This window comes from Carcharodon carcharias, chromosome 14, assembly GCF_017639515.1.
Source record: "Carcharodon carcharias isolate sCarCar2 chromosome 14, sCarCar2.pri, whole genome shotgun sequence".
Lineage (NCBI taxonomy): Eukaryota > Metazoa > Chordata > Chondrichthyes > Lamniformes > Lamnidae > Carcharodon > Carcharodon carcharias.
In genome coordinates, this window is record NC_054480.1 from 138,195,880 (window position 1) to 138,222,845 (window position 26,966).

The 26,966-nt window shown below is 40.8% G+C and overlaps 1 protein-coding gene across 1 annotated transcript in view; it reads left to right on the top strand.

Annotated features, from left to right (window-relative positions):
• The window catches only part of hcn2b (hyperpolarization activated cyclic nucleotide-gated potassium channel 2b), a 127,944-nt gene that overhangs the window by 50,738 nt on the left and 50,240 nt on the right, over positions 1 to 26,966 (top strand). The window contains exons 4-5 of the mRNA XM_041205560.1: positions 3,543 to 3,704; positions 9,276 to 9,494. Of these exons, the coding sequence (XP_041061494.1) occupies positions 3,543 to 3,704; positions 9,276 to 9,494 (381 nt within the window). The remainder of the gene's footprint in view (positions 1 to 3,542; positions 3,705 to 9,275; positions 9,495 to 26,966) is intronic.

Sequence of the window (26,966 nt, forward strand, 5' to 3'; positions counted from 1 at the left end):
ATCATATAAATTATTACATTTTATTTGTAGTATGGCACATTTTTATCTTAAAAATAAAAATAAAATAGTTATTGAAATTGTGTTTTAAGTGGATTCCATAGTATAAAGTAAATAAAAACAAACTACCTTGGTAGGAAAGTAGAAAAATTGAATAATTTTAATGATAAACTATTAAATGTTAATATTCAAAGGGATTTATTTGGGTGTCCTTGTATATGAATCCCCCTTGAAGTTGATACATTCTGACTTGGAAATATGTTGCTGTTCCTTCACTATTATTCCTAACAATACTACAGGTGTATCTATGCCATATGGACTGCAGTAGTTCAAGATGGTGACTCGTCACCACTTGCTTAAAGGCAATTAGGGATGGGCAATAAATACTGACTCTGACATGAATAAATGTCTAGTTAACATGGAGGTGTAGACAAAAAATTAAGAAGGCAAATGATGTGTTAACCATTATTGCAAGGGGTTTGAAGTATAATATAAGGGAAGTTTTGCTGCAACTGCACAGGGCCTTGGTGAGACTGCACCTAGGATATCGTGTATGGTTTTGGTCTCTGTACCTGTAAGGAAGGATATTCTCCTCTTAGTGGTGAGTACCAAAGATTCATTAAGTTGATCCTTGAGATGAGAGAGTTGCCTTGTGAGGAGAGATTGAGTAGAATGGGCCTATACTTTATTTTGTTTAGAAGAGTTCAAAAGTGCGGAGAGAGGTGATAGTGAAACATATAAGATTTTGAGAGGACTTGAGAGGAGAAATAATTAAAGGCTGTTTCCCATGGCTGCGGAATTTAGGTCTAGGGAGCCTAATAGAATAAAGAGTTAGCCATTTAGGGCTGAGATGAGGAGAAATGTGTACATTCTAAAGGTTGTAAATCTTTAGAATTTTGAATTAGGATAAGGGGTTGCGGATCACAGATCAGCCATAGTTGTATTAAATGGCAGAGCAATTTTAAGGAGCTGCTCCTATTACTATTTCTTATGTTCTTAAGAGGTTTGATGTAAATCATATCAATGGTGATATGGACAAATGGGTAATAATTAAACCCACAAGGCAAATATCATTCAAATAAGGAATTTAGGCAGATGGCTTTATTGCACTAAAAGAATTTAGGTTTCGCAAGAAATAACCAGAGATAAAGGGTTGGTCTTTCAAAACCAGGATCTGGAATCTGACATCAGGATAAATTCTGAGTCCTGACCTTAACTTTGTCACTCTTGCAAAGCTATTTTTTTTAAATTCAAATGCCCCAGTTGAGTAGGAGGCGAGCAGGGTGCCCAGTTAGTGGTGTTGAGCACCTCCAGGAGGTGGGAGCTGCCCTTTTGGTGCCAGTGACAAAGGCAACTTGCACCCATGTTGGGGCCTGCCGCTGCCTTGTTGATTAGAGCAGGCAGCTCCTTGGAAGGCCAGGAGCTGGAACATGGAAGAAACTGGTCATGTAAACAAAGAAAAGGGACAGTGCTGCGCATGACAGCTAGTTGGCTTACCAAGCTTCAGTTTTCCCAAATTCAGACTTTCCGATGTCTCTGCTGTAAGCCTGACAGCTGAGCACTCACATGCATCATCCTCCTTAGGTTCATCAGAAAAATTAATCAGAAAAATTAAAAATCACATTCTCAACTGCACAGGCTGCTTAACAAACTTCTTAAGGAGCTTAATGGGCTGTTATTTGGCAGTGAGCATGTTTCCCATTCCCTCTACTCATGCCAGCGTTTGCAAAATTCCAAACTACCCCCGAGGCATCGGGATCCTGAGACCAAGGGCCGGATTTTCATCCAGCTGGTAGCGGGAGTTGGGAAAACTCCTGGCTAAGCCTGACCACCTCGGGAGGAAAGATGGGATTATCATTGTGGGGGTAGGTGTGAGCTGCAGTTGGGCCAAATGACCCAAGAAAGAGTTTAGAGGCAACCACAGGGGCTGTGGGGGGCCATGGCGGGCTGCACCACCACTTGGTGGAGTGGGACTTTGTTCTAGTTACAATAAAAAAAATAAGGCCCTCCACATCTCACTCTTCACACCCCACACACTCATGCCCCATCCGTGTCATCTCATGCCTCCCAAGTCAAGGTCTGGACTCTCAGCCAAGAATGCATAATCAGGTTTGGCTGAGAGCCCAGAAATCTACTCGAGTATTTAAATACCTGAGCCCCATGGAAAACATTGCTTGATTAACAGCTTTGGCTCTCTGATCTCTTATGTTAATTGTACAATGTTTATTTTCACAAGATAAAGAGGTTTCAAGTGCCTGCAGTTTCAGCTATTGATACTTTACAGGATCTGGATGATTGACATTTTTATTGGTCTATAGTAAAAAGTTTTTTGAAAGTGGAAAGTTATCAATGATTTTTTAAAAAGCCTTTTTTTAGATATACTATTGTCACTATAGGATTCATTTGTTCTATACAGTATATAATAGGTGAATTGGCATAGAAGCACCATAGCTTGGCATGGGGAGTTTAAAGTTCCATATGGGGTTGGTGAGGGGAATATCTTGGCATGGGGCATGAGGAGGATCTTTTGAACTGACTTTTCAAAAGATTCCCTCATGCAGACTGTGGTTCATGACACCTCTGAGGTGCCGTGAACCACAACTCTTTGAAAAGTTGGCCTGACTCCATGAAAATTGTGGAGGACTAGGACATGCCTATACCCACAATGCAGCCAGCCAGGTCAGAAGTGCAGGGTGCTGGCTGACAACCTGAATCAGCCCGCACCCTTAAAAGGCACTCCTAAAAATCGCAAACCCCCAGAGTGGGGTTGGGAATAGCAGAATCTGGTTGGGAACCCTTTTAGCCCCTCCATGAACTCTCCCCAACTCCATGAAAATTTGGCCCGAAATCCGGGACCGCGATTTTGAAATTTCCCCACACCTGGTGCCAGCACCATGGGCCACTTGAAAATCCGACCCAGGAGTCTAATAAAGTTAAGCAGGCTGAGATATTATTAGAGTCAGACAACAGTGGACTAAGACGATTTAATGGCACTTTCAGAATGGATGAGAATGCGATGATTATTTTGAACTGTACGCAGAGAAGAAAGTGATATCCAGAAACAACTTTATAGCAACTTATAATTACCATTGCAATAAGCATAATAGATTCATGTTAATTTTGTCCAAGTGCTAAATTATAGGTAAAATAATTGTATTTTCTTAAGTTGTAATTAGAAATCTGTTATGTATGTATTGAAAAATGCCCCTTTGCTCCATTGATTCTAATAGGATCAAGTAACTATCCACAGCATTTGTAAAGCTTGATATTTTGTGTAACATAAGGACATCTGACTTTAAGCTCATTAAATGCTAATTATTATTTCAAAGAATAATGGAGTTTAGAGCACTCATTAATTCAAGTAGTTATACAATTGTGGGGCTCTGTTGATAACGCCAGATATTAAGGTTAGTTATCCTATTGGTGCTAGTTGCATAATTTTTCACATTTGCATTTGCTTTCTGATTATCTGTATTTGTTTAAGTGACTTGAAACATGAAAGCAAAGACTGTAATTATAACCATATTCTTTTCTCTTGCCAAAAGATCTTTCATATGACCTATGACCTTGCCAGTGCAGTCATGAGAATATTTAATCTTATTGGAATGATGCTTCTCTTGTGCCACTGGGATGGATGCCTACAGTTTCTTGTGCCATTGCTTCAAGACTTTCCAAATGATTGTTGGGTTTCTTTAAATAATATGGTGGTAAGTACCAAAATAGAATTCTATACTATAAGGCAGTATTCCCTATCATTTTTTTAATTGTCATATAATATTTTGGTTTCTGCTGTTTCTTTCATATAATGTAATTTCCAACATGACAAAACACATTAGGATTGATTTAGGTTGGTGTATGTGAAGTAATCGAGGTCTTGTGGTGCAGTGGGTAGCGTGCCTACCTCTGAGCCCGAAGCTCCGGGTTCAAATCCCACCTCAGGGCTTGATGGCCAAGGAAGATGCATTCATAATGCTGACAAACCGGTTGCTTATCAACCTGCAAATCCTTCCAACACATCCCAATGGCAGGCGGTAAGAGCGGGAAATATTCCTGGTCATAATTATGTGATGGAAAGAAAGTGGGAGCCTTTGCCAGCTCTACCCATAGCTCCAGACTACAACATGCATGTAATTCAGACTCCCAGTGATCTGTAACATACCACATCAAGTGAAGTAATAAAAAATCTTGGCTAAAGCATTTCTGTTCTTGAAGAATTTTAGCTATGATCCCATTCCAGAGTCCATCAATGCCATTTCATCTGGCAAATCCAATTTGCCTACATTGTGCTGTATTAGATCAAGTAACAGACTGCACTTTTTTAAAGAAAAGAATAAGTTGGAGTTGTTAATAAATTTTTCCTGGGAGTGCTTAAATTTTGATGTGATCTATATTGATCTAAATGTGCATCAGAACATAAATTAATATTAAAATTAGAAGAGTAACTTATTAGGCATACATTGTTTCATTTATATTTAGTACGAGCAAGTTCTTCAATACATAATGATTTGTTCATTTAAAAGTCACAGTACACTTACTGTGACATGTCTAGATACAAGAATACATTATGAATGAAAGTTAAGTGCTTTTCCATTAAAAATGTTTTGTTAAGCTATTTTGTTTCTCATTCAAGCAAATTACTGAATTAAAGGAATGATGTACAAATATTATGAAATTCCTAGGCCAGAATTTTCCAGCCCCTCACGCTGGTGGGATCTTCTGGTCCCGCCGATGTGAATGGAGATTTCAGTGGCACACTGAGCCCACTGTGGGGGTCCCACTGCTGGGGCGCTGGGAAATTCCAGCCCTAGTGTATGGAATTCTTGTTCTAATCCTAATAGTCCTTTGGCAATATTGTTTTAAATTTGTCAAGATTAAACTGTACCTCAAACAGAAATGGTTTATTGTATTAATATTCAATGAAAAAAAGATATCTATTAAGATGCAGTTTCTTCAGTTTGGAAATGGTTATTCATTTGCTTCCATTATAAGCTATTGAACTCTACAACATTCAAGTTGGAAGGAACAAAATATTATCTGCAGCTTACAGTTCTATATAGTTCATTTCTGTCACTAACATTGATATGGAGTGAAACACCTTGGAACTAAGAACGGGAAAATAAACTACGCATCAACTATTATTAACAAATAAACTATACATCAAATATTATGGTGTTAAATGAAGTAGAGGACCAGAAATATAAATGCCAGATTAACAGTGTAATAAGGCCATTAAGAGAATCAAATTAAATCTTTGGTTTGATATTAAAAGACATTAAATACCAAAACAAAATTAATTTTAAACTTAATGGAAATTTTAGGCACTGCATAAAGTTTGGACCACCCTATCACAGGCAAGGTTTAAACCAATGGAAAAGGTATAAGCTAACTTTACTAGATGTTACCACAAGTACATGGTTACAGGAAGGATTTAAGAAGCTTTACTCACTGGAACAGAGGCGCAAGGGGCCACTTGATAAAAGTCTTCAAGTTTATAAACGGTTATGATAACTAATTGTGAGATTGTTTGCACTTGTTCATGAGATGGCAATGGGGGGACCACCAATTTAAGAAAATCATAGAAGGGATTAAAGGGAAGTTACAAGATATTGTTGAAGCAAAGTGGGGAAAATCATTTAGAACATGAATTAAGTAGCTGCTTGAGCAAGAGCAGTATTGTTAGGTAGGAGAATAGAGTTTGAACTAGGTAATTTGTGTGAAGAGAAAAATTGGCACATAGTGTCACATGACCTGTGTTGGTGCTGTAATAATCCATGAACCTATGAACAATGAACTATATTTTGTCCTGAGTTAATCTAGTCTTAGTTTTGTTGTACAGTCTTTTTTGACTACCTCATCAATATATCATAGCTTTCTTCTATTGGGAATAAGGAACTTATTTCAATGTAAATTATTAATAAGTTGTTCATGTTTCATCATTTTCTGAAGAATAGAATATGTGAGGAGGAGATTAATGTTTCATACATCTCTGTATCTATTTGTAATAATGCATTGCATAACCATCATGTGTCACACATTTCTGTCAAACTTAATTATAGACACATTTATTCTTGGAATATTTCTTGCCGCAGCCACGCTGTCGGAAGACACTAACCTCCCATTTAGACCGTGCTCCGTCCACCAAATGGAAATTTCTCATTAAAATGCATCTCAGAACGCCTGTTTGTTTGTAACTTAAAAAATAAATTTAGCAGTCACGCTGCAAGTATTTTTAACATTTGCTTTCGGGTATGTTTTGAGGAGACGAATAAGAAATAAAAATATCCTTCACCCATGCTGAAAATGCTGAGAACTGTTTTAACTCTCCATAATTAAAGTAATTTGAAAATGATCACTTGCAGAGTTTATTCAACCCTACAGCTCAAACTGTACTTAACATTACATTATTTTATGAAGAAATTAGTTTCTTCTGGCACAGGCACAATGGACTGAAAGGAGTCCCTCTGTGTTCTACATTCATTGGTTTCATAACATCACAAAATCACAAAAATGTTTTGCTTTTACTGTAGAATTTCCATTATTTTCCGTAATTGCGTGGACCTCGGGCGCTTGATAGCAACTGGCAAATGATTGATAATACTAAAATTTCTTCTTGCATATGTGAGATATTAATGACCTTATTCAGAAGAATTAAGGCAAGCACAATATAGTACAAATAACAATAAAAATATAGGACTGACGTTCGAGGCATTCAGTCAGTACAAACAGGGTGATAGTGCCCGGAAATCTTGAGCAATGTCTTACTGCCCTGTTCCCACAGTCATTGTGGCTGTGAGAATCCTCAATCAGGGTCTGTCACAGGGTGGCAAGACCAAAAGTGGAAGCTTTCGTCAATTCTCCAATTTGTAACCAATTGCACTCTGGAGGTGCTGGGTTTGTTGGGGGCCACTTGATAAAAGTCTTCAAGTTTATAAAGGATTATGATAAATAATTGTGATAGATTGTTCACACTTGTTCATGAGATGGCAATGGAGGGAAACCAATTTAAGAAAATAATAGAAGGAATTATAAGAAGTTACACAATATGGTTGAAGCAAAGTGGGGAAAATCATTTAGAACATGAATGAATTAGCTGCTTGACCAAGAGCAGTACTGTAAGGTATGGTGGGAGAGTAGAGGTAGATTACCTGAACTAGGTAATTTGTGTGAAGAGAATAATTGGCACAGACATGGTGTCACAGGACCTGTGTCGGTGCTGTAATAATCCATGATTCTATGATCAGTGAACTATATTTTGTCCTGAGTTAATCTAGTTTTACTTTTGTTGTACAGTCTTTTTTGACTACTCAACTGCCCACCCTCTGGAGAAGTATAGAGTCACTGACACCAACTCCTGGATCTGTGTTTAACTGCATGTGTGCAGACTCCAGAAGTTGCTTTTACTTTCAGTGGAGTAATGATGACTGGCACTGATAGTTTTGCCACCATTACTACTGCAATATTGGGTCAAGTCGATAATTCTTGGAAATGCCGTTTTCTGCATAAAGGTAAGAGGACATGAAAATGAACCAGGCATCTGGCCATCATGAGGCCATCTAAAAAGCTTTACCATTTATTTCACTGTCACCAAGCACATCTTTCATATAACTTTTCTGAAGCAATGTTTTATTAAAATTATTGATGTCCACTAAACATTAAATCATTGGGTACTTGTATAAAGTAGAGTTTTTAAAGTCATTTTTCTAATAAATGAAATTGCCACATTTAAAGCTTTAAAGGAGTTTATTTTCACAAAAGGCTGAGTAATTCTAAAGCTTTTTTAAATGCTAGGGTGCTCCAAGCCACTTTTAGAAGATCCTGTAAGACTTGTGCTAAGACACAGTGAAATATATGATTGTGTCCTTCGGGCATTATCTACATTTTGGTTACTATATAAATGCAAGTTGTTGCTGGTGTAAAACAAAAACAGAATTACCTGGAAAAACTCAGCAGGTCTGGCAGCATCGGCGGAGAAGAAAAGAGTTGACGTTTCGAGTCCTCATGACCCTTCGACAGAACTTGAGTGACTCTCAAGTTCTGTCGAAGGGTCATGAGGACTCGAAACGTCAACTCTTTTCTTCTCCGCCGATGCTGCCAGACCTGCTGAGTTTTTCCAGGTAATTCTGTTTTTGTTTTGGATTTCCAGCATCCGCAGTTTTTTTGTTTTTATTATTGTCGCTGGTGTAGTTTAGGTAAATTCAAAGTTCCAGGAAACAGTATAAGAAAAATCTTAATTCCTTGCCTCTAGGCATAGCTTGACTAGCTCACCTTTCCAAGATAGGGGGTGTGGGGGGGGAGTGGTTCTGATGTCTGAATTGATGGTCTTGATGTTGGAGGAACGCAAGGTTAGGATTTGGGATATGTAGGGAAGTGTGATGTTAAATGGTGGCAATGGCTCAAGGCAGGAGGCCTAAGGCCAAGCAAGTGGGTGGAGGCCTAAGGCTCACAGGGGAATGGCAGGTGGATGGTCTGTGAAAGCGGGTGGTCAAATAATGGACCCTAAGACTGAAGGAGGCTGCAGTGAGGAGCAGGCAGGCTGAAACCTCACCACCAGCAACCACGGGGACAGTTTCAGAGAGCAAGGACAGCTGATTGATCTTGAAACAATAGCTAGAACACATAAGTAAGGCACAGGGAGGTGGATGGCTACATCAGACAGCGGAAGAAGCTCCTTTTAAAATGACGAAGCAAGTGGAGCTGCAGTACACTGTAGCATGAAGCTTCAACTGAATGTTAAGTATAATCGTAAGTATGTGTACATTACAGTTTAAGATTATCTCCCAGTTGTTTAATTGAGGTAATATTACCTGACTATTCTGTAAGCACATTGTGTCACTATCTGCAAAATGTTTAATCTTTAAAGATAGAAATTCATTGTAATATATGGTTATTTTGAACTCTCAAAGTGCAGTGACTTACAAAGCAAATGCTATTTATGTTTCTATTTAATTGCATATAATACTCATCTCTAAAGCCTTCCTCATCTCCTCCTTGCCCTTAATCCTTTTCTCCTGCCCCTTATCCTTCCTCTTTATCTGCTGGCCTGTTCTCCACCACCCCTATGCCCACAAAAAATGAAATTATTACAATATCACATTCAAACATCAATCTCCCCTTTTTTTTAAAAAAAAGAAAAGTTGGCCTGCTTTGTATTTTCAAATGTTAAAGAGTTCAAATAAAGGGAGAGGTGTGGTAGATAAATACGGAAAAGGGAACAACATATTTCACCAACGTCTTTAAATACTTTGTTGATTTTCCATTTTCTTTTCCTTATTCAACAGAATGATTCCTGGAGTGAGCTCTACTCTTTTGCACTGTTTAAGGCAATGAGCCACATGCTCTGCATAGGGTATGGTCGTCAAGCTCCAGAAAGCATGTCAGATATCTGGCTAACAATGCTAAGCATGATAGTGGGTGCCACCTGCTATGCCATGTTTATTGGTCATGCAACTGCCTTGATCCAGTCTTTGGATTCATCGCGCCGTCAGTACCAAGAAAAGGTAGGATACTTACATAAACAATCTCAATGAGTAGTAATTTCATAGTGACTTATTATTATCCGTTAGATGTTGGGATCAGTACTATCCTCAATGGAACAACATTAATCATGACACAATTTTTATCAAGGATGTGTGTGAGTGCTATAGTAAGAGCATGCCATTAGTTTCTATTAAGTTTCAGCTTGCCTTTTCATCAAGTGCCTCTGAAAGAATTGGCAATGCGTAAGATACTGATGAGTACACAATGGTGCTTACTTGCAAATGATACAGACAGTCTCAAATCCAACTGAAATTATGGAATAGATTATTCAGAATTAAGTTCAAGGTTCCTTGTATGATGACTTAGTAATCAGCAACCAACTTGGATCCATAGGGGGAAGATCCGGCCTAATACTCAGGAACTGGTATCCAAAGTGCACGTCCTATGATGCAAAGAGCATCTAGGTTCCAAAATTGCCTATGATAAGCTTCTGCATGAAAGCCTATTACTTAAACTGTTTGAGCTTCTTGGAAAATCTTAGGATTAGATAAGAAAGTGGCTAAAAGGTCACTCAATATTTGTGGGTGTTATATTGGAGCAGAGGAAACTCTGGATGGATTTGTGTTATGATCTTAACACTTTTTAAAATTATATTGGAGTCTTAACTTCAGCTTGATACAAAGTTTACAAATTCACAGAGAATACTAAAGGGATGGAGAGGAATAATTATATCAGAAGGCAATTGGGGGTGCTTCAAAACAAGTTAAGTAAAAGATGTAAGTAATCGATGAAATTAAATTCAGAGAAGTGTTAAGTATTTCACTTAAGAACAGTTAGGCAACAGAAGTGCTCCATGATTTGTATCTAAACTGATAGGGGTGAAGTTGAAAGAGTTGTAGAGAAAATGGTGTTCAGCACAACCAAGAGAAGAAATGAAATGTTTAACTATGTAGCTACCACAGCAGAGCATGCGTCAGAAGAAGTTGTATACTGGTCAGTCCACTTAAGAATATTGCATCCATTTCTGTTTACCAAGACCCAAGGGATACATTCAGAAGCAGTGCAGAGAAAACAACCACATGACTGACTCATGTCAGAGGATTTAGTTATGGGAAAATATGGAGAAACCAAAGCATTTCAGTCTTTCAAAGAGAAAACTGAGGAGAAGTTCAAAATATAAGATGGCACATTAGCATTACACTAGCATAGTTGCCAAGCAGTTCGTGTGACTCACTGATAGTAAATTTGTAGTGAGAATCTGGACCCTGGTCTGACCCTTGGAGAGTGTCAGTGGGGCTCTCTGGAGGCGATAACTGAATTACTGAGAGACTGATACCACATGAAGTGTACACAGATCCATTGTATATGAAACTAGGTTCAAAACATGCTCAGCCTCCCTTGGAGACTTTTTAAGCCAACTGGAGTTAGTGGTATTAGAGAGGGTACAAAAAAGATACACAAGAACTGTCTCAGGGATGAAGAAAACTCCCTCACAGTCGCTGGGTCAAAATCCTGGAACTTGCTTCCTAACAGCACTGTGAGTGTTCCTACAACAGGTGACCTGTAGCAGTTCAAGAAGGCAGCTCACCACCACCTTCTCGAGGGCAATCAGGGACGGGCAATAAATGCTGGCCTAGCCAGTGACGCCCAGATCCCATGAACGAATTATAAAATATTGGAGAAGCTGAGTCTATTCTCCTTTTAAGAGTAGAGATTAAGGTGAGATTTAATAGGGGCCGTCAAAATCATGAGGGGTATGGACGGAGTAGATTCAAAGAAATTGTTCACATTTGTGGAAGGATTGAAAACCAGAGGACACCAATTGAAGGTGATTGCCAAAAGTAGCAACGATGACATGTGGAAAAATGCTTTTAGACAGTGAATGGTTAGGATCTGGAATGCATTGACTGAGTGTGTGGTGGAAGCAGATTCAATCAAGGCCTTGAAAAGAGAATTGGATAATTATCCAAAGGGAAAATGTTTACAGAGATACAGGATAAAGGGGTGGTTGGGGAATGAGACTAGGTGAGTTGCTTTTGCAAGAGCTGGCTCAGCTGATGGGCTGAATGCTTTGCTTTCCTTCTGTGTTGTAACCATTCTGGTTCCTCTGTGATTTAAATAGTCCCAGAGTTTTGACATTACATTGTAACCATGTAAATTTTAGGTTATGAACTCTCTCCTCCATCCCCACCGCCTTTCTGATTTTCCCCCTCCTTTTTGTTTTGTCCAATAATTTATATAGATTTTTCTTTTCCCACCTATTTCCATTATTTTTAAATGTATTTTCATCTATTGTTTTATCTCTACCTTTTAGCCTTTTTCGATTCCTTCACCCCACCCCACCCCCACTAGGGCTATCTGTACCTTGCTCGTCCTGCTTTCTACCCTTAATTAGCACATTCCTTAGATAATATCACCACCTTCAACACCTCTTTGTCCTTTTGTCTGTGACATCTTTTGGTTATCTCCACCTATCACTGGCCCTCTATCTAGCTCTTCTTGTCCCACCCCCTCCCCCTTAAACCAGCTTATATTTCACCCCTTTTCTATTTTTCCTATAGTTCTGTTGAAGAGTCATATGGACTCACAACGTTAACTGTGTTCCTCTCTGCAGATGCTGCCAGACCTGCTGAGTTTTTCCAGGTATTTTTGTTTTTGTTTTATATTTAAACTGCTTGGGCAAATCTCTTGCATCTGTGTAACCACACACTTACAGAAGAGATGTTTGCCATCACTGTTTGTTTGGCTGGAACCCATTCTGCAGCCACTATTTTGAGGCCATTAACTGTTGCATAAACATTAAATTTATAAAAGCGATGAATAAGAACATAATACAAGAAGTAGGTGTAGGCTGTAAGTACAAGATCCTTCGGGGCTGTGATGGATTAGTGAAGTGATAGCCGAATGGATCTTTCCAGAAAATGTTGTTGAATCTGCCAAACTTGTAGTTGCTCCCTTCAGCCTGGTGGTGATTAAGGTTGCTTTGTAAGATCACAGACTGAGGGAAATGGCACCATGGGCACAAGGCGCACTGGTAGACATGGCAAGTTTACCCAGGATATGTGCCCTCAGGAGAGGAAGGCAAAAGAAGAGAGGGGGAAAAAAAAGTAAAATGAAGAAGGGCTGAATGCAATTGTTATAATTTTGAAACTGCTGAATCACAAGTCTAAAGTGAAACCATTATCCGACATATCTTTTGGAACTGAGGCTATTGATTCACCATGTGTCTTTGCATCTGCCCTTCATTGAAGCCAAGAAGACAGCTCCAATCTCTTAGAAGCTTCAGTAGTTTAATTGTACTGTGATGGCATGAATCACTGCTAAGTTGTGCAACAAATAGCTGAGCCTAAGTCATGATCACATTTCAATTAGTTCGATAAGCTACACAAGATCAGAACTCAAAAAATAATTGAATTTTGGTGCCAGGTTTTTTTAAATGGAAAGATAACTAATTAAAATAAAGAAGCAGGATTGAGAGTCCTAGATGTCATCTAGTTGTGTTTAACATTGATTTTCTTCTCAGCAGAGACTAGATATAAGTTTATCTAATAAAAAAAATTTAAAGCGGTATTTACTAAATGTGCCAATAAGTTCAAACAGTGTTGTATTTGTTTTCTAGCTACATAATAACTGCAGCTGTAGTTCCTGGTAAGGGAGGTTCTCAAAGAGACTTCATGGAATCCCTGAGAATATCTAATGCCTTTATTTTTTCAGTATTAAATTGGTAAGATGTCAAGGAAAGCTTAGCGGTAACACTCTTGCCTATTAGAGAGTAGATTCAAGACCAAGGGCTGGATTTTTTGGGGGGGCTCAGGAAAGCCTGATCTGTGCACTTTTACATCTTCTAAATTGCCCACCTGACCCATGTGACTTTTCCCTGGATTTTTGTCTTTCCACATGGGGCAGATTTGCAGTGCATTTTATGAGCTGTGGTGGAATTTGTGAGGAGTGTGGGTGTGGTGGCAGGCCAAGTTAGAAAGCATGCCTTGTTTCTCCAACACAGCAGCCCAGCTCCCAACATTCTTTTAGAAACCACATCAGAGGACTATTTTGTTATTACTGGCTGTTAAAAAGTTCAATCGTTCTTGGATCAATCGACAACCTGCTGAGCTGAACAGAAGCTATGATGAGCTTTTGAAACCCAGCCAAGCATTCATAATGGCTGTTGTCACGACTCACTGGGGATAGTGTGCTGTAATATCAAGCCTCACTGTTCCCCGAGCTGTGACAAATGCGAAAAGTTTGACCGAACCACCAGATTGCCACAATTCTACCCAATTGTTTAATTTAGGTTAACAGAATACAAGCACCAGGTTTGTAAACTTAATAAGTAAATGACTGTTTATTGAACAAATTGCTTTTAACTAGTGGTAAAAGAAAGAAATATGAACTGCTAACTTCTAACACTTAAATCCCCACCCACACACTCACACACACCACATAAAACATGGGTTTTAAGGGTGGGATAAAACAGTTCAACAGCACCAATCCAGAGTACAGGATTCAATGGGATGATTTTGATCAATGTCTTCCAAATTCCTTTCAGTTCTTGTTGCTGACACAAGGCCTTCTTCCAGCACTTTCATTACCTAGCTCACTGGTTAAAAACTTGCTTTTCAATGTCTCTAATAGTGGTTTTCCCCTTTTCCTTTTTACAGGGGTTTCCTCCGAGAAAGATTAGGTTATAGAGATATGAGGAAAAGAGATTTTAGATGTTTTCTCTTTGTGGGCCAGGAGCTTTTTGCTGCCCTGCTCTTCACCTGGTCAGGAGACAATTAAACTGCTGTTGTCAGACAGCTCCTTTGGTCCAGCGCTCCTCTCCAGTACCATCCTGTCTTTCATGACACACTCTGTTCCTGGACTGCGACATTGTCTATATAGCTCATCCTGTTCCAGTGGACATGTTTTTCAAACTGCAGCCAGTGTAATTTTAATTCACAGTCCAACAGAAATAAAAAGATATGTTCCTTACACTATCATAACAAATCAGCAACCTTGCATGAAACTGACAGAACAGAATGGTGTCTCATTTCCACTTTAAATCTATGTCAATCCATGTCAATAAGTGTTGGGGAGCAGGTGCTTGGATTTCTTTCAACTTCAAAAGCAGATTTATTTTTATCAGCAAAGGTTGCACTTCCTCCATTGAAAAATATACTGCAATGCATGACAACACTTACATAAAGGTGGTCAATGTAAGAGTCAACTTACCTTTTTGCAGGACTGTTCCCTATGATGAATCATTGCATTAAAACACATCTACATCATAATACAACTTCTAATAGTGACATTTCAAATTGTCAAAACATTTTGCACTTACCTTTCTGAATGTTCCAAGCTCCTCAGCAGGCTTCCCAAGTGGTCAAAAACTCTTCAAGGAGGTGTTTTTTTCAGGTCTTCCAAAATCACACCAGTGTATGAAAATTATGTATGGGAGACAATGCAATTTTCCTGTGGTCCCTGCGATGGAGACCCTAACCTCAGAAGAAGTGTGTGTGTGTGTGTGTATGTGTGTGTTTTGTACTCAAGGCCTTCCTGACCCACATGAAAACTTTCCAGGGGGAAAAAAACACTAAGTTCAGCATTTCATGACCCGATTCACACCTTGATTGGGAAATGAAAATCCAGCCCCAACTCCAGAAATTTGGGTACATAATCCAGGTTGGTTTTTCATTGCAGTACTGAGGGTGTGCTGCACTGTCAGAAGGGCTGTCTTTCGAATGAGACATCAAACTAAGGCCCAGTCTGCCTTCTCAGATAGATGTAAAAGATCCCACATGAAGAAGATCAGGGATGATGTCTCGGACACTCCTCAATCAACATGATTGAAACAGATTATCTGGCCATTTATCTCATTGCCATTTGTGTATAAACATTCCCTGTATTTCGAAAAGTACTCAATTAACTGCAAATCACAATGGACGATTTGAAGTGGTCAATAAGTTCTTTCTAACATTCATTTCTTTTGACGTGTGTTTGTTCCAGGTTTCTCAGAAATTGTATGGGGAAAAGGGGGTCTTTAGGACCACACTGCTGTTTGGGAGGATTCCTGCACAAGCAGAAGTTACAAACAAATTGTTAGATACAACAGCCCTTAAAAGATGAATCACAATATTTGCTGTGCTGGAATTCCATCGTATTCACTATAATGAGGGGTTAATCTTATCCAGAGAAATGTAAAAGTTAAGATTTCATCAAATACCACCCAGGTTTGCAATGTCTGAAGACAATTTAGATGTAACTGTTAGTATGAGTTTCCAATCCTGATTGATTAGATTTTTCAGAGCCGTTCTTTAGTGCCTGGATTACATGAATAATTTTCTGTGTAATCTTAATAGAACAGCTGGAGAATGATGCTAGCTCTCTTAATAATGTTTTTCTTTAAAGAGTGACATCCTGTGTGATAATAACTGTGCCTTAAGGCTGCTATGTTTTTTATCCTCACTAGATTTGATTAAAAGGCAAGGAATGGGATTACGGTGATATTAAATTATATTAAAAATACTAACTTTTCAAAATTTAAAATTTACTTTTAATAGAGATTACAAGTGGGATTGATAGCATTTATTATATACTAGTAGAGTTTATTTATTTAATAGGGCTCTGAGGATGATTTTCCATCATTTTAGATACAGGGGAGGTACTGGAGGACTGGGGAAATGCAAACGTAGTTCCATTGTTTAAAAAGGATCAAAGGAAATGCCAAACAATTATAGGCCAGTTAGTCTTACATCGGTGGTGAGCAAATTAAATGAATCAATCCTGAGAGATAGGATTAACTGTCATGTGGAAAGGCATGGACTAGTCAGGGATGGTCAGCATGGATTTGTTAAAGGAAGGTCTTGCCTCACCAATTTGACTGAATTCTTTGAGGAAGTGACAAGAAGGGTTGATGAAGGTAGTGCAGTTGTGTAAATGGACTTTAGCAAAGCATTTGACAAGGTCCCACATGGCAGATTGGTCAGGAAAGTAAAAGCCCATGGGATTCAGGGTAATGTAGCAAACTGGATAAAAGGTTGGCTTTGTAACAGGAAACAAAGGTTAATGGTGGATGGATGCCCTTGCAAATGGAAAGTTGTCTCAAGTGGTGTTCCACAGAGCTTGGTGTTGGAGCCCTTGCTGTTTGTGTTATATATTAACGGTTTGGACGTGAATGTGGGGGGCACGATTGGGAAATTTGCAGATGACACAAAGATTGGCCGAGCAGTGGATAGTGTATAGGATAGCCATAATCTCCAAAATGACATAGATGGGTTGGTGGAGTGGGCAGTAAAGTGGCAGATGGATTTTAACATAGAGAAGTGTGAGGTCATACATTTAGGGAGGACAAACAGTTACAGGGATTACACAATAAATGGGAATATACTAAGAGGGGTAGATGAAGTGAGAGATCTTGGCGTACAAGTACACAGGTCCCTGAAGGCAGCAGTTCATGTAGACAAGGTTGTAAAGAAGGCATGTGGAATGCTCTCCTTCACTGGCAGAGGTATAGAGTATAAAAGTAAGGATATAATGTTAGAATTGTATAAAACACTGGTGAGGCCACAACTGGAGTATTGTGTGCAGTTCTGGTCACCACTTTACAGGAAGGACGCAATAGCTCTGGAGAGAATGCAGAGGAGGTTTACAAGAATGTTGCCAGGGTTAGAAAAGTGTAGCTATGAGGAGAGATTGGATAGATTGGGGTTATTTTCCTTAGAACAAAGAAGGCTGAGAGGTGACGATTGAGGTGTACAAAATTATGAGGGGAATAGATAAGCGTGGACAGGATAAAATTGTTTTCCTTGGTGGAGAATTCTAGAACCAGGGGACCAGACTCAAGATAAGTGGCAGAAGGTGTAGGGGGGACATGAGGAAGAACTTTTTTACACAGAGGGTAGTGGATGTCTGGAATTTGCTGCCCAAGTTGGTGGTAGAGGTAGAAGCTTTAAACTCTTTTAAAAAGTACCTGGATCTGCACCTTAAGTGCTGTAAGCTGCAGGGCCTTGGGCCGGATGCAGGAAAGTGGGAGTAGAAAGGGCACCTGGGTGTCCTCGGGCTGGCATGGACAAGATAGGCTGAATGGCTTCCTTCTGTGCTGTAACTTTTCTATGGCTCTATTGGTGTACTTGGTCATTGATACAGGGCTATGGGGAGAATGTGGGGAAGTGGGATTAATTTGGATTGATACAAGGGCTGGAGGAGCATGTCAGTCAGTGAGTTTAATTTTGGACTGATTTGACAATCTGAATGGCTGCCTCCTGCACTGCAAAGTTCAGTAGAAAGTGATGCCAACCATTATTTAATGTGAACTTCCCTTTCATTTCAGAAGCTGCTGTCTACAAATGCAAAGATCCCTTTAAAGTAGGGCTGCTGTCACAAGAAGCATCTGAATTACTTATGCTTGTGGCAGTAGTTGGAGAGAGAGAGAGAAAAATAGCACAGTTCAGTGTTAAAGTACCGAATGATAAATATTAGATCAGTCACGTGACACATCAGGGGCTCTTTTTAATAACAGGAGGAATTTAGATGCTTGTTATGTGATTAATATCCAGCAAATATCATTTATACTTCTGTGATTGTTGTCAATTTCAATGACTAGGCTAATTGTTAATGAACTTTGTGTCCTTAGGTTGTGCGGAAGTAAATATGCTATTCCTTTGTCACTTACAAATCTAAATTAAAAATGACTTATTGCATTAATGCCAAATGAAGTTAGAGGCCTAGAAATTTAATTGCACAGTGCCCGATTATCAGGTGAGAAAAGAAAGCTGTCGGACAATATATGGTGCGCAGATTGCATATGCTCAATTGGTATTAGGCTTTTGCCACACATCATTTTGGTTAGTCGTCTATCCATTATGGGTCACAGACCATGAAGCCTTTGGGGGGGATGAATATAAAGTTTAAATCCACATTGCCTTTAATTTCGATATATGTCAAGTTGCTGGTAGTAACAGATTTGGTGCTTTAATTTAGGATTCATGCACCAATGTGACATCAGCACCGAGCTCCTTACCCACAAAATTCCACCAGGACCACCCAAGCAGATAAGAAATAGAAACACAAATAGGGACAGAGTTTGGTTCCATGAGCTACAGTTTTGGACACTTGCCTGCCTCAGGCTATGTGGGAATACAGACTTATCTTTAGGCTGCCAAGGAATTGCTGTATTCCATTAAACCTGGCACATGACTGGCCCTCCTTCTCCCTTTGACAAGGAAAAGACAAGCTGTCTGCTGTTTATTGCCAGTCACTCTGTTCCTATTTTGTAGCAGCAGGTGGCAATTCTTTTGCTTTGGTTTTCAAATCTACATCAAGTACAGAAAATATATGGAAATGGACCTTCTATTTATGAATATTTTTCTAAATGTGGGGCATTTCAATTCAACTTGAGAAAAAAAAAATCATCTGACTTTTAAAATAACTGAAATTTGGCTAATTCAAATAGTATTTGATTCACAATATACTTGCTGCATTCATCTGCCACTTGATCTTAATGGGAGGTAACAGGTAGTTAATTGGAGGAGAGACACAATACAAATTAGGCTTAATTTAAGAATCCTGCCATTCATGATGATGGTTGGCCTTCCAGTTTGAAGAAGGCGATGGATGTGCGGACTCATCAACGATGAACACAGAGATGGTTATGTTGTCCCAGTCTGGACACAGAGTCAGAAACAGTTGGGACATTGGAACTCTTTATGTTGTGACGTGGGCTTATGCCGCTCTATGGCATAATGAGACGTTGACGTCAACCCTTTTCAAAAGTGACAGAGGTCCTGCCGATCAGGGTTCTGCAGTGAGTTCCTTCTCGCGCTGATTCATCCAGCTCCTTAGGCTTGATGCCGCACCTCTTCAGATTTCCCTTCAGCATGCCTTTGTAGCACTTGCGTGGCTGACCTTCATTTCTTATGTCAGACGCGAGCTCTCCGTACCGCAACAGTCTTGGAATGCGATGGTCCTCCATTCCAATTACATGCCCTACCCAGTGCAGTTGGGCTTTCAGGAGCATTGTCTTAGATCGAGTAAAGCCAGAAAGTATTAAGATTTCGAGGTTTGTTATCTGGTCTTGCAAGTGAATGTTGAGGATGGAGCACAGAGTACGCATTTGAAATTGTTCCAACTGCCTTATGTGTTTGTGGTATAAAGTTCAGGGCTCTCAGCCATAGAGGAGAGAAGTAACAACAAGAGTGGTGTACATCTTGAGCTTTGTGGACAGTCGTCTGCTGTGGTGATTTACGGCTCTGGTGCGAAGCCTTCCTAGTGCTTGGCTCGAGCTCCTTAATAGCATGGCTGAGGACACAGGTGAAGAATATGTTAGAGGGGACTGGTGCTAGAATGCAGCCCTGCTTCATTCCATTCGAGATCTCAAAGGGAGCTGATGATTCACCATTTGAAAGGACCTGGCCTGTCATTCTGTTGTGGAGCACCTGTTTGACCATGACACATTATTTTGGACAACCACGCCATTCCAGGATTGTCCAGAGGGCCTCCCTGTTGACTGGGTCTAAGGCCTTAGCGAGGCCTCGAAAATGAAGTAAAGGACCATGTTGGAGGCATTTTCCTTAGATTTGTCTCACTGTGAATCTCATATCCGCAGTGAGAGGTTCCCACTCCTGTTCCCCTTACAAGTGGTTCTTGGACTTTAGGATTTACGAAGAACAAAATTACACAGACAGGATTTGGCTCAACCAAAGATTAATGTTTTATTAAATGCAATAACTCCATAATTGTTGGATCCTAACCACCAGTTTGTTGGACCCTGTTCACAAACTTGTTGTAAGGGGTGGCCAATTTGGTACTAATGATAGAGTTGAGTAGCAGACACTTCATTGGTAGAAACTCTGTGCTTATTTACAAAGATACTCAGCAGCAACTAAACGTGTGCTTACACTTCAAACTCTATATCTATACTCTGCTGCTACTAACTTCAGAGGTAGCCCGCACGACTTTGCTATTGGATACTAAGTTCATGTGATCTTCCATTATAACATTCTTCTTAAAGGTATATTACACATCAGATTACCACACTAATACAGATACCTCTAATCTAGTTCAGACAACAAAAACACAAAGTTACATAAAATTAAAATTAACTGACCTTGGTTCAAACCCCTCTGCGATTAGCCCCCAATTCCCAGCTGACCTTCCCATGATTTGACCTCAGCTCCTAGTTCACCCGGCAATGTCACCACAGTTTGCTAAAAATCTCACTAGAATTATGGGGAAAACACTACGTCTTAGTCCCAAACCCTCAAACAAACCTCAGACTCAAACCACTATGAATAGGCTGGAATACTCGAAATCCCCAACCCAGCTGCTCCATCCAGTGTTGATTGTAGGCCTGAGCCAGGTTTGCTGATCCTGACCTTTCTCCTGACTGCAGTAACCTGCTCCGGTTTTGTCCTCCTTTTTTATAATAATCTATATTGCAAATATCACAGACACATCTCCTGTTGCCGTCCTGCTGAATCACTCAGTCTTTAACGTCTTGTGATCCTTTAGTTTATTCCATGCCCTGATCTAGACAGGGCTGTAGACATACACAGTTCCCATGTTATTTCCCACAACAGGAAACAATGGATCCCACCTCATGGTGAGGGATCTCTGGCTGCAAAGGTGATGGACATATCAATTGTTTTTCTCCTTCCTTGCCAGGAGCGAATGGTGCTGTGTAATGGCCGTTGTCTGGGTCAATTATGCTAATGGAATTCCCAATTTCTTAATTGGGTTACATGATGGCAGCTGTCTTGTACCAGTGTATATGATTCAGTCCTTTAACTACATCAGGCAAAAGCAGTTACCTTGCACCATTGTTGTAATAATGCTCTTCTTTCCAGTCTCTTAATTGTATCAGTTCTGTTGCGATGTTTAGAATTAACCTCATTACTGTATAGCCTTCCTCGGTGTGTTTGTGCTGAGGCTTTGCTTTTATTTTACAGTTCTTATGTCCATGAGTTTTTGGGATTTTCATATTCTGTAATTTTCCCAGTTGGAGGGGATTCCGATCCTACACCACTGTGCTCCGGCCCGGTCACAGTGAGCATCATATCCGCTGTGCTCCAGCCCGGTCACAGTGAACATCATATCCGCTGTGCTCCGGCCCAGTCTCAGTGAACATCATATCCGCTGTGCTCCGGCCCGGTCCCAGTGAACATCATATCCGCTGTGCTCCGGCCCGGTCCCAGTGAACATCATATCCGCTGTGCTCCGGCCTGGTCCCAGTGAAAGTCATATCCGCTGTGCTCCGGCCTGGTCCCAGTGAAAGTCATATCCGCTGTGCTCCGGCCCAGTCCCAGTGAACATCATATCCGCTGTGCTCCGGCCCGGTCCCAGTGAACATCATATCCGCTGTGCTCCAGCCTGGTCCCAGTGAAAGTCATATCCGCTGTGCTCCGGCCCGGTCCCAGTGAACATCATATCCGCTGTGCTCCGGCCTGGTCCCAGTGAACGTCATATCCGCTGTGCTGTGACCTGGCCAAAAGCCACTCTGAGCTTCAGATAGATTTGTTTCTGCCACAAAGGTAAGTCTGTTCAGGATGATGGGAGCAAAAATCTTTCCAGCTGTGGACAGAAGTGAGGTACCTCTGTGGTTGCCACACTCTGCTTTGCTGCCTTTGTTTTTGTAGAGAGCAACAATTTTTGCATTGTGAAAGTCATTTGGCATCTTTTCTTCATTCCAAATGCACAAGAGGAAATCATGGAAGACCTCTATTATGTCAGGGCCTGCCGCTTTGAAAATATCTGCTGGGATTCCATCTTTTCCTGGAGCCTTGCTTGAATTCATCTGCCTGATGGCTTTCTTGATCTCATCAACAGAAGGAGACAAGTCAAGCGCATCAAGGTCTGGTCGCTGAGGAATCTGGTTGAGGGCTGTGGGGTTGGCAGTTGATAGTCTTGTACAGCAGGCTGCTGAAGCGTTCTGCCCATCTCTTATTTCTGCCTGTTTGTTGATCAAGGACCATCAGCCGAGAGCAACAGCATGGAGCCTGTCCTAGAAGATCCATATACAGACTTGATAGACCTGAAGAACTTTTTTTGAGTTGAGAGTCTGTATATTGTAATTCTTCAGCTTTCCTTTCCTACCATCTGTCTTGTATCACACTAGGCTCGCTCTGAACTTTGCTCTGCAGGTATTGAAACTTGCCTCTTTTCGAAGTGGAGGTTAGATCGTTCTGCCACTCCATATATGCTCTATTTTTGGCCTGCAGAATTTGAGAGATGTTCTCATTATTTTCGTCAAACCAATCCTGATGCACTTGCTTCTTCGGTCCAAGAAAAGTGTTTGCTGTTTGAGTGACCGTGTTTAAATTTGCTCCACTTCACAACACAGCCTCCAACCAGGGGTATGCTGGTTTTGAGTTTTTGATCGTGCGTTCTGAAACTGGTTATAGTAAGTGATGTTACTCAGTTTAGCCACATTGAAAGGAGTTCTGATGCCTTTTGGTTGCTGGCGCTGAGTTGGAATATTTCGCAAGTTAAAAATTGCTCCGATTAACCTGTGATCTGTCAACCATTCTGCACCTCACATTGTACGAGTATATTTTAATTTCTGGAGATCCCTCTGATGTACAATGATATAGCCGATCATGTACCACTGTTTTGACCTTGCAGTGAAAGTCTTATACTTTTCAGCTTGTCAGAACGTTGTGTTGATAATGTAAAGATTGTGCTCAGCACATTTTTTTCGGGAGTAACAGGCCATCGCTGTTAAGTTTTCCAGCCCAGTGATTATCCAGAATTCCTTTCCAGTTACCTTTGGCTTTCCCCACACGGGCATTGAATCTCCCAGGACCATGAGCTTATCATTGACAAATGTGGACTTAATGAGTGGATCCAGATCCTCGTGGAACTCTTCTTTCCTGTCCTCAATGTTGGTGCTTAGGCACTGATGTTGGCCATGTAGTGTGCTCAGTCAAGTGGAATAAATAACTTCATGAGGCGTTCGTTGATCCCGACAGGAAGTGATCTGACCTTGAATCATACACCAAGTATCCTGCCCTCAATCTCCGTTTTCCCTTCCAGAGAAAATTGTACTTATCTCCATCTTCCTTTAGTGAGCCCTCATCAGGGAGCCTTGTCTCACTCAGTGCCTCAATGTCGATGTGATAGAGTGCTAGTTCTTTGGGTATAAGAGCTGTTCTCCTTTCTGGTTTTGTGTTGCTTCTGTCCAGTAGAGTCGGGACGTTCCAAAAGTTCCAATGATAAATCATTTTTGTTTCTTTGATTTTGATGTTATTCGACCACTTAATCTGTACCTGCCAGCTGTGGTAAGCTAGCTAGCTAGCCAGGCATTTTTAGGGCAGGCAATGTTGGGGTACCTTTTCTAAACCCCTCTCTCACAATGGGTGGCAGTGCTGCCCTAAAGAGGGCTGCTCAGTCATCCTGGGTGCTGCCAAACTCATCTGTCACCCCATGTACAGAGTTAAGCAGCCACTAGTCCAAGGGCCACCTACATGCAGGTTTGGACTACGACTGCTGGTACTCACCTCCGCCTGTCACTTCACCACGCCCCCATCGCCGCAGGACCTTGGAAGAAAGAAACAAAGATGAGTTTGCACAAAATCCTGCGTAAGGATGCTTTTAAAGTAGGAGAACTGTTGCACAGGAGAAATCCCACTGTCTCAGCCAGAGAAGTCTGAGTTGAGTGGCACGGAGAGCTGTTTTGACTGAAGACTTCTTTGGTTTCAGTGGATGACTACACACCTTTTGTGCCTCATCGTGCTCTTCGCTCTCCACAGCACTGTGCTAGACTGCTTTCTTGACCATTGAATCAATCAAGCGATTTCTTCTGCCCAGTTTGTCGGAACAGTCTTCTCGTGGTAGAGATAAGCAAATCCCAAGCTCACCGAGGACCATCAATATATGCACAATAGCACTCTGGATTCAGAAGGTAACTGGACTTGTGTGTAATTGGTCAATGCAGTCCCACAGCCTGTATTTGGTGTTCACTAACTCGCAGTGAGCCAAATGGAGATAAGAATGAAAATAGATCCCTTAGTGCAGTGCACTGAATTAGTCTCGTTAACTGACATTTGGCTGTTGTTCTTAAAGGTTGCTAATCCGGAAGGTTCGGCATTGTATTCAGAGTGAAGCACATTAACCTTGCCCAGAGCTGAGTGCTGTAAAATCTTGCTGATCTATTGACTTTCGGCCATCGTCAAGCTAGACATAATTTAATCTCGGCATTTGGTTTGGTTTGAGTACGTTACGTGCACAGTAATAGTTGGCTATTTTGTGGCACACTCGCATCATGTAAACATTGACTGTACAGTTAATGGGAGCAGCTTACTCGAATATCAAAACTCTGGAATTGCCATACAGTCTAAGAGCTCCTCCTGGACAGGCATCCTTTGACATAATTTAGGCACAGAAATCCCTTCGAATTAACTGCCAGTTATATCTGAATGCATTTATAGTAACAATGTCACCGCTGCTAATACCCTTGTGTGAATGTCATTGTCTGCCAATGATAGAGTGCTAACAAAAGTCGCCAACATAGAGAGCTGTTGTCAGCAGAAAGATGGCCCAAAATTCCAACACACAATGAAAACAGCATGGGCAAGACATTGGGCTTATTGCCTGTTTTGTTTTGTGCTACAAGTGCCCTTGGAGCTCCAAGATGGCAACTGTGGCGCGCACACACTTGGACGAATCATGCTGCTCGATCGAGGCTGTTAGCCCAGATGCAGTGAATGTCTCCTGGAAGAATGCAAAGTATTAAGCAAATTCTCACTGGTACTTGCACCTGCTCCAGTCACAAGTGCAGCCACTTCAGAGCAGGGCAAGGATCACATTACCAGTGGCTGAGAAGGTATCCCTGACAATGAGCTTTTATGCTCCTGCCTCATTCCAGACTGAAATTGGAGATATTTGCAACATCTCACATCCACTATTGCATGAGGGACATCACTGACACTTTCTCTTAAAAGAAAAGTAGCTTTATTTCATTCTCTCTTACCAAAGAGAAGTAGGTGGACTGAGCATGTGGCTTCATTGGAATTGCAGATCTCCCCGTGGTGCAGGGTGCAGTTGACTGTACGTGTCTCGCTTTGCAGGTGCCACAAGTGAACTCTCCTGTATACCAGAATTGGAAGGGATTCCACTTCTTTAGTGTTCAGTTGCTGTGTGACCACAATGCAATGAATAATTCAGGTCAATGCTCTGTATCCTGGCAACACCTTCTTCCTGTGGCAGTCTGGTGTGCCAGCTGCATTTCAGTCATCATGGCAAGCCAAAGGCTACTGGGTGATGAGGGCTATACTCTGACAACATGGCTGATGACTCCGGTGTGGAACCCACACAACATGTGCACAGCATGCACACAATGCTAGCTGCTATGTGAGATACGATAGAGCGGGCCACTGGTGTGCTGAAACAACGCTTCCATCGTCTGCAACGTGCTGGAGAAGACCTTGCCCCCCCCCAGCTATGTGGTGAGCAGCTGAGCAGGAGGATAAAGAGGAATGAAGGCTGCAATGCAGCCAGCTCCATTCGGCTCAGATTGTCCATGAGAAGTTCATCCGAGTGTGGTACGAGTAACCACAACCGAATTCTCCATTCACCAACAGTCCTACATCTTATCTTCCCTCTACTGACCATCACTATCGGTTTGGCCATAATATAAAAAAAATAGTTACGACACAGCTGATGGTAAATGTTGAGTTGTTCAAATCCCAGAGGGAAACTTGAAACAACTGTCACAACTAATTTTCAATTTGTATAAATTTCGAGATGCGTGCCATGAATTCAGTAGTAATTAGACCACCAAGTCTTATAGGTTTTTATAAAACTAGATTAAACATTTATTAGTAAATTATTTTAAATATATACATAGATCTACAAATTAATATTATGATAACTTCTAAATCTATCTAACTTCCAGTTACACTTACGTTAAGGCAACAGTAAGACACACAGGTTTTAAAAGGCCCAGGTCAAAGAAACATGACACCCTGAAAAAGTCAAATTCAAAGTAGGTTCTAAAATAAAAGCAAAATACTGCGGATGTTGGAAATTTGAAATAAAAACAAAAATAGCTGGAAAAACTCAGCAGGTCTGACAGCATCTGCGGAGAGGAACACAGTTAACGAGTCCATATGACTCTTCATCAGAACTGAAGAGAAATAGAAATGAGGTGGAATATAAACTGTGTGAGGGGTGTGGGACAGGTAGAACTGGATAGAGGGCCAGTGATAGGTGGAGGCAAAGGAAAGATTGCCAAAGATGTCACAGCCAAAAGGACAAAGGGGTGTTGATGGCAGTGGTATTGGCTAAAGGATGTGCTAATGGTGGCATTAAGGGTAGAAAGCAGGATGAGCAAGTGACAGATGGCCCTAGTGGGGGTGGGGTGGGAGGAAGGGATAGAAATAGGTGGGAAAAGAAAAATATATTTAATTATTAGAAAAAAGGGGATCGGAAAGGGGTTGGGGATGGAGGAGAGAGTTCATGATCTGAAGTTGTTGAACTCAATGTTAAGTCTGGAAGGCAGTAAAACGCCTAATCGGAAG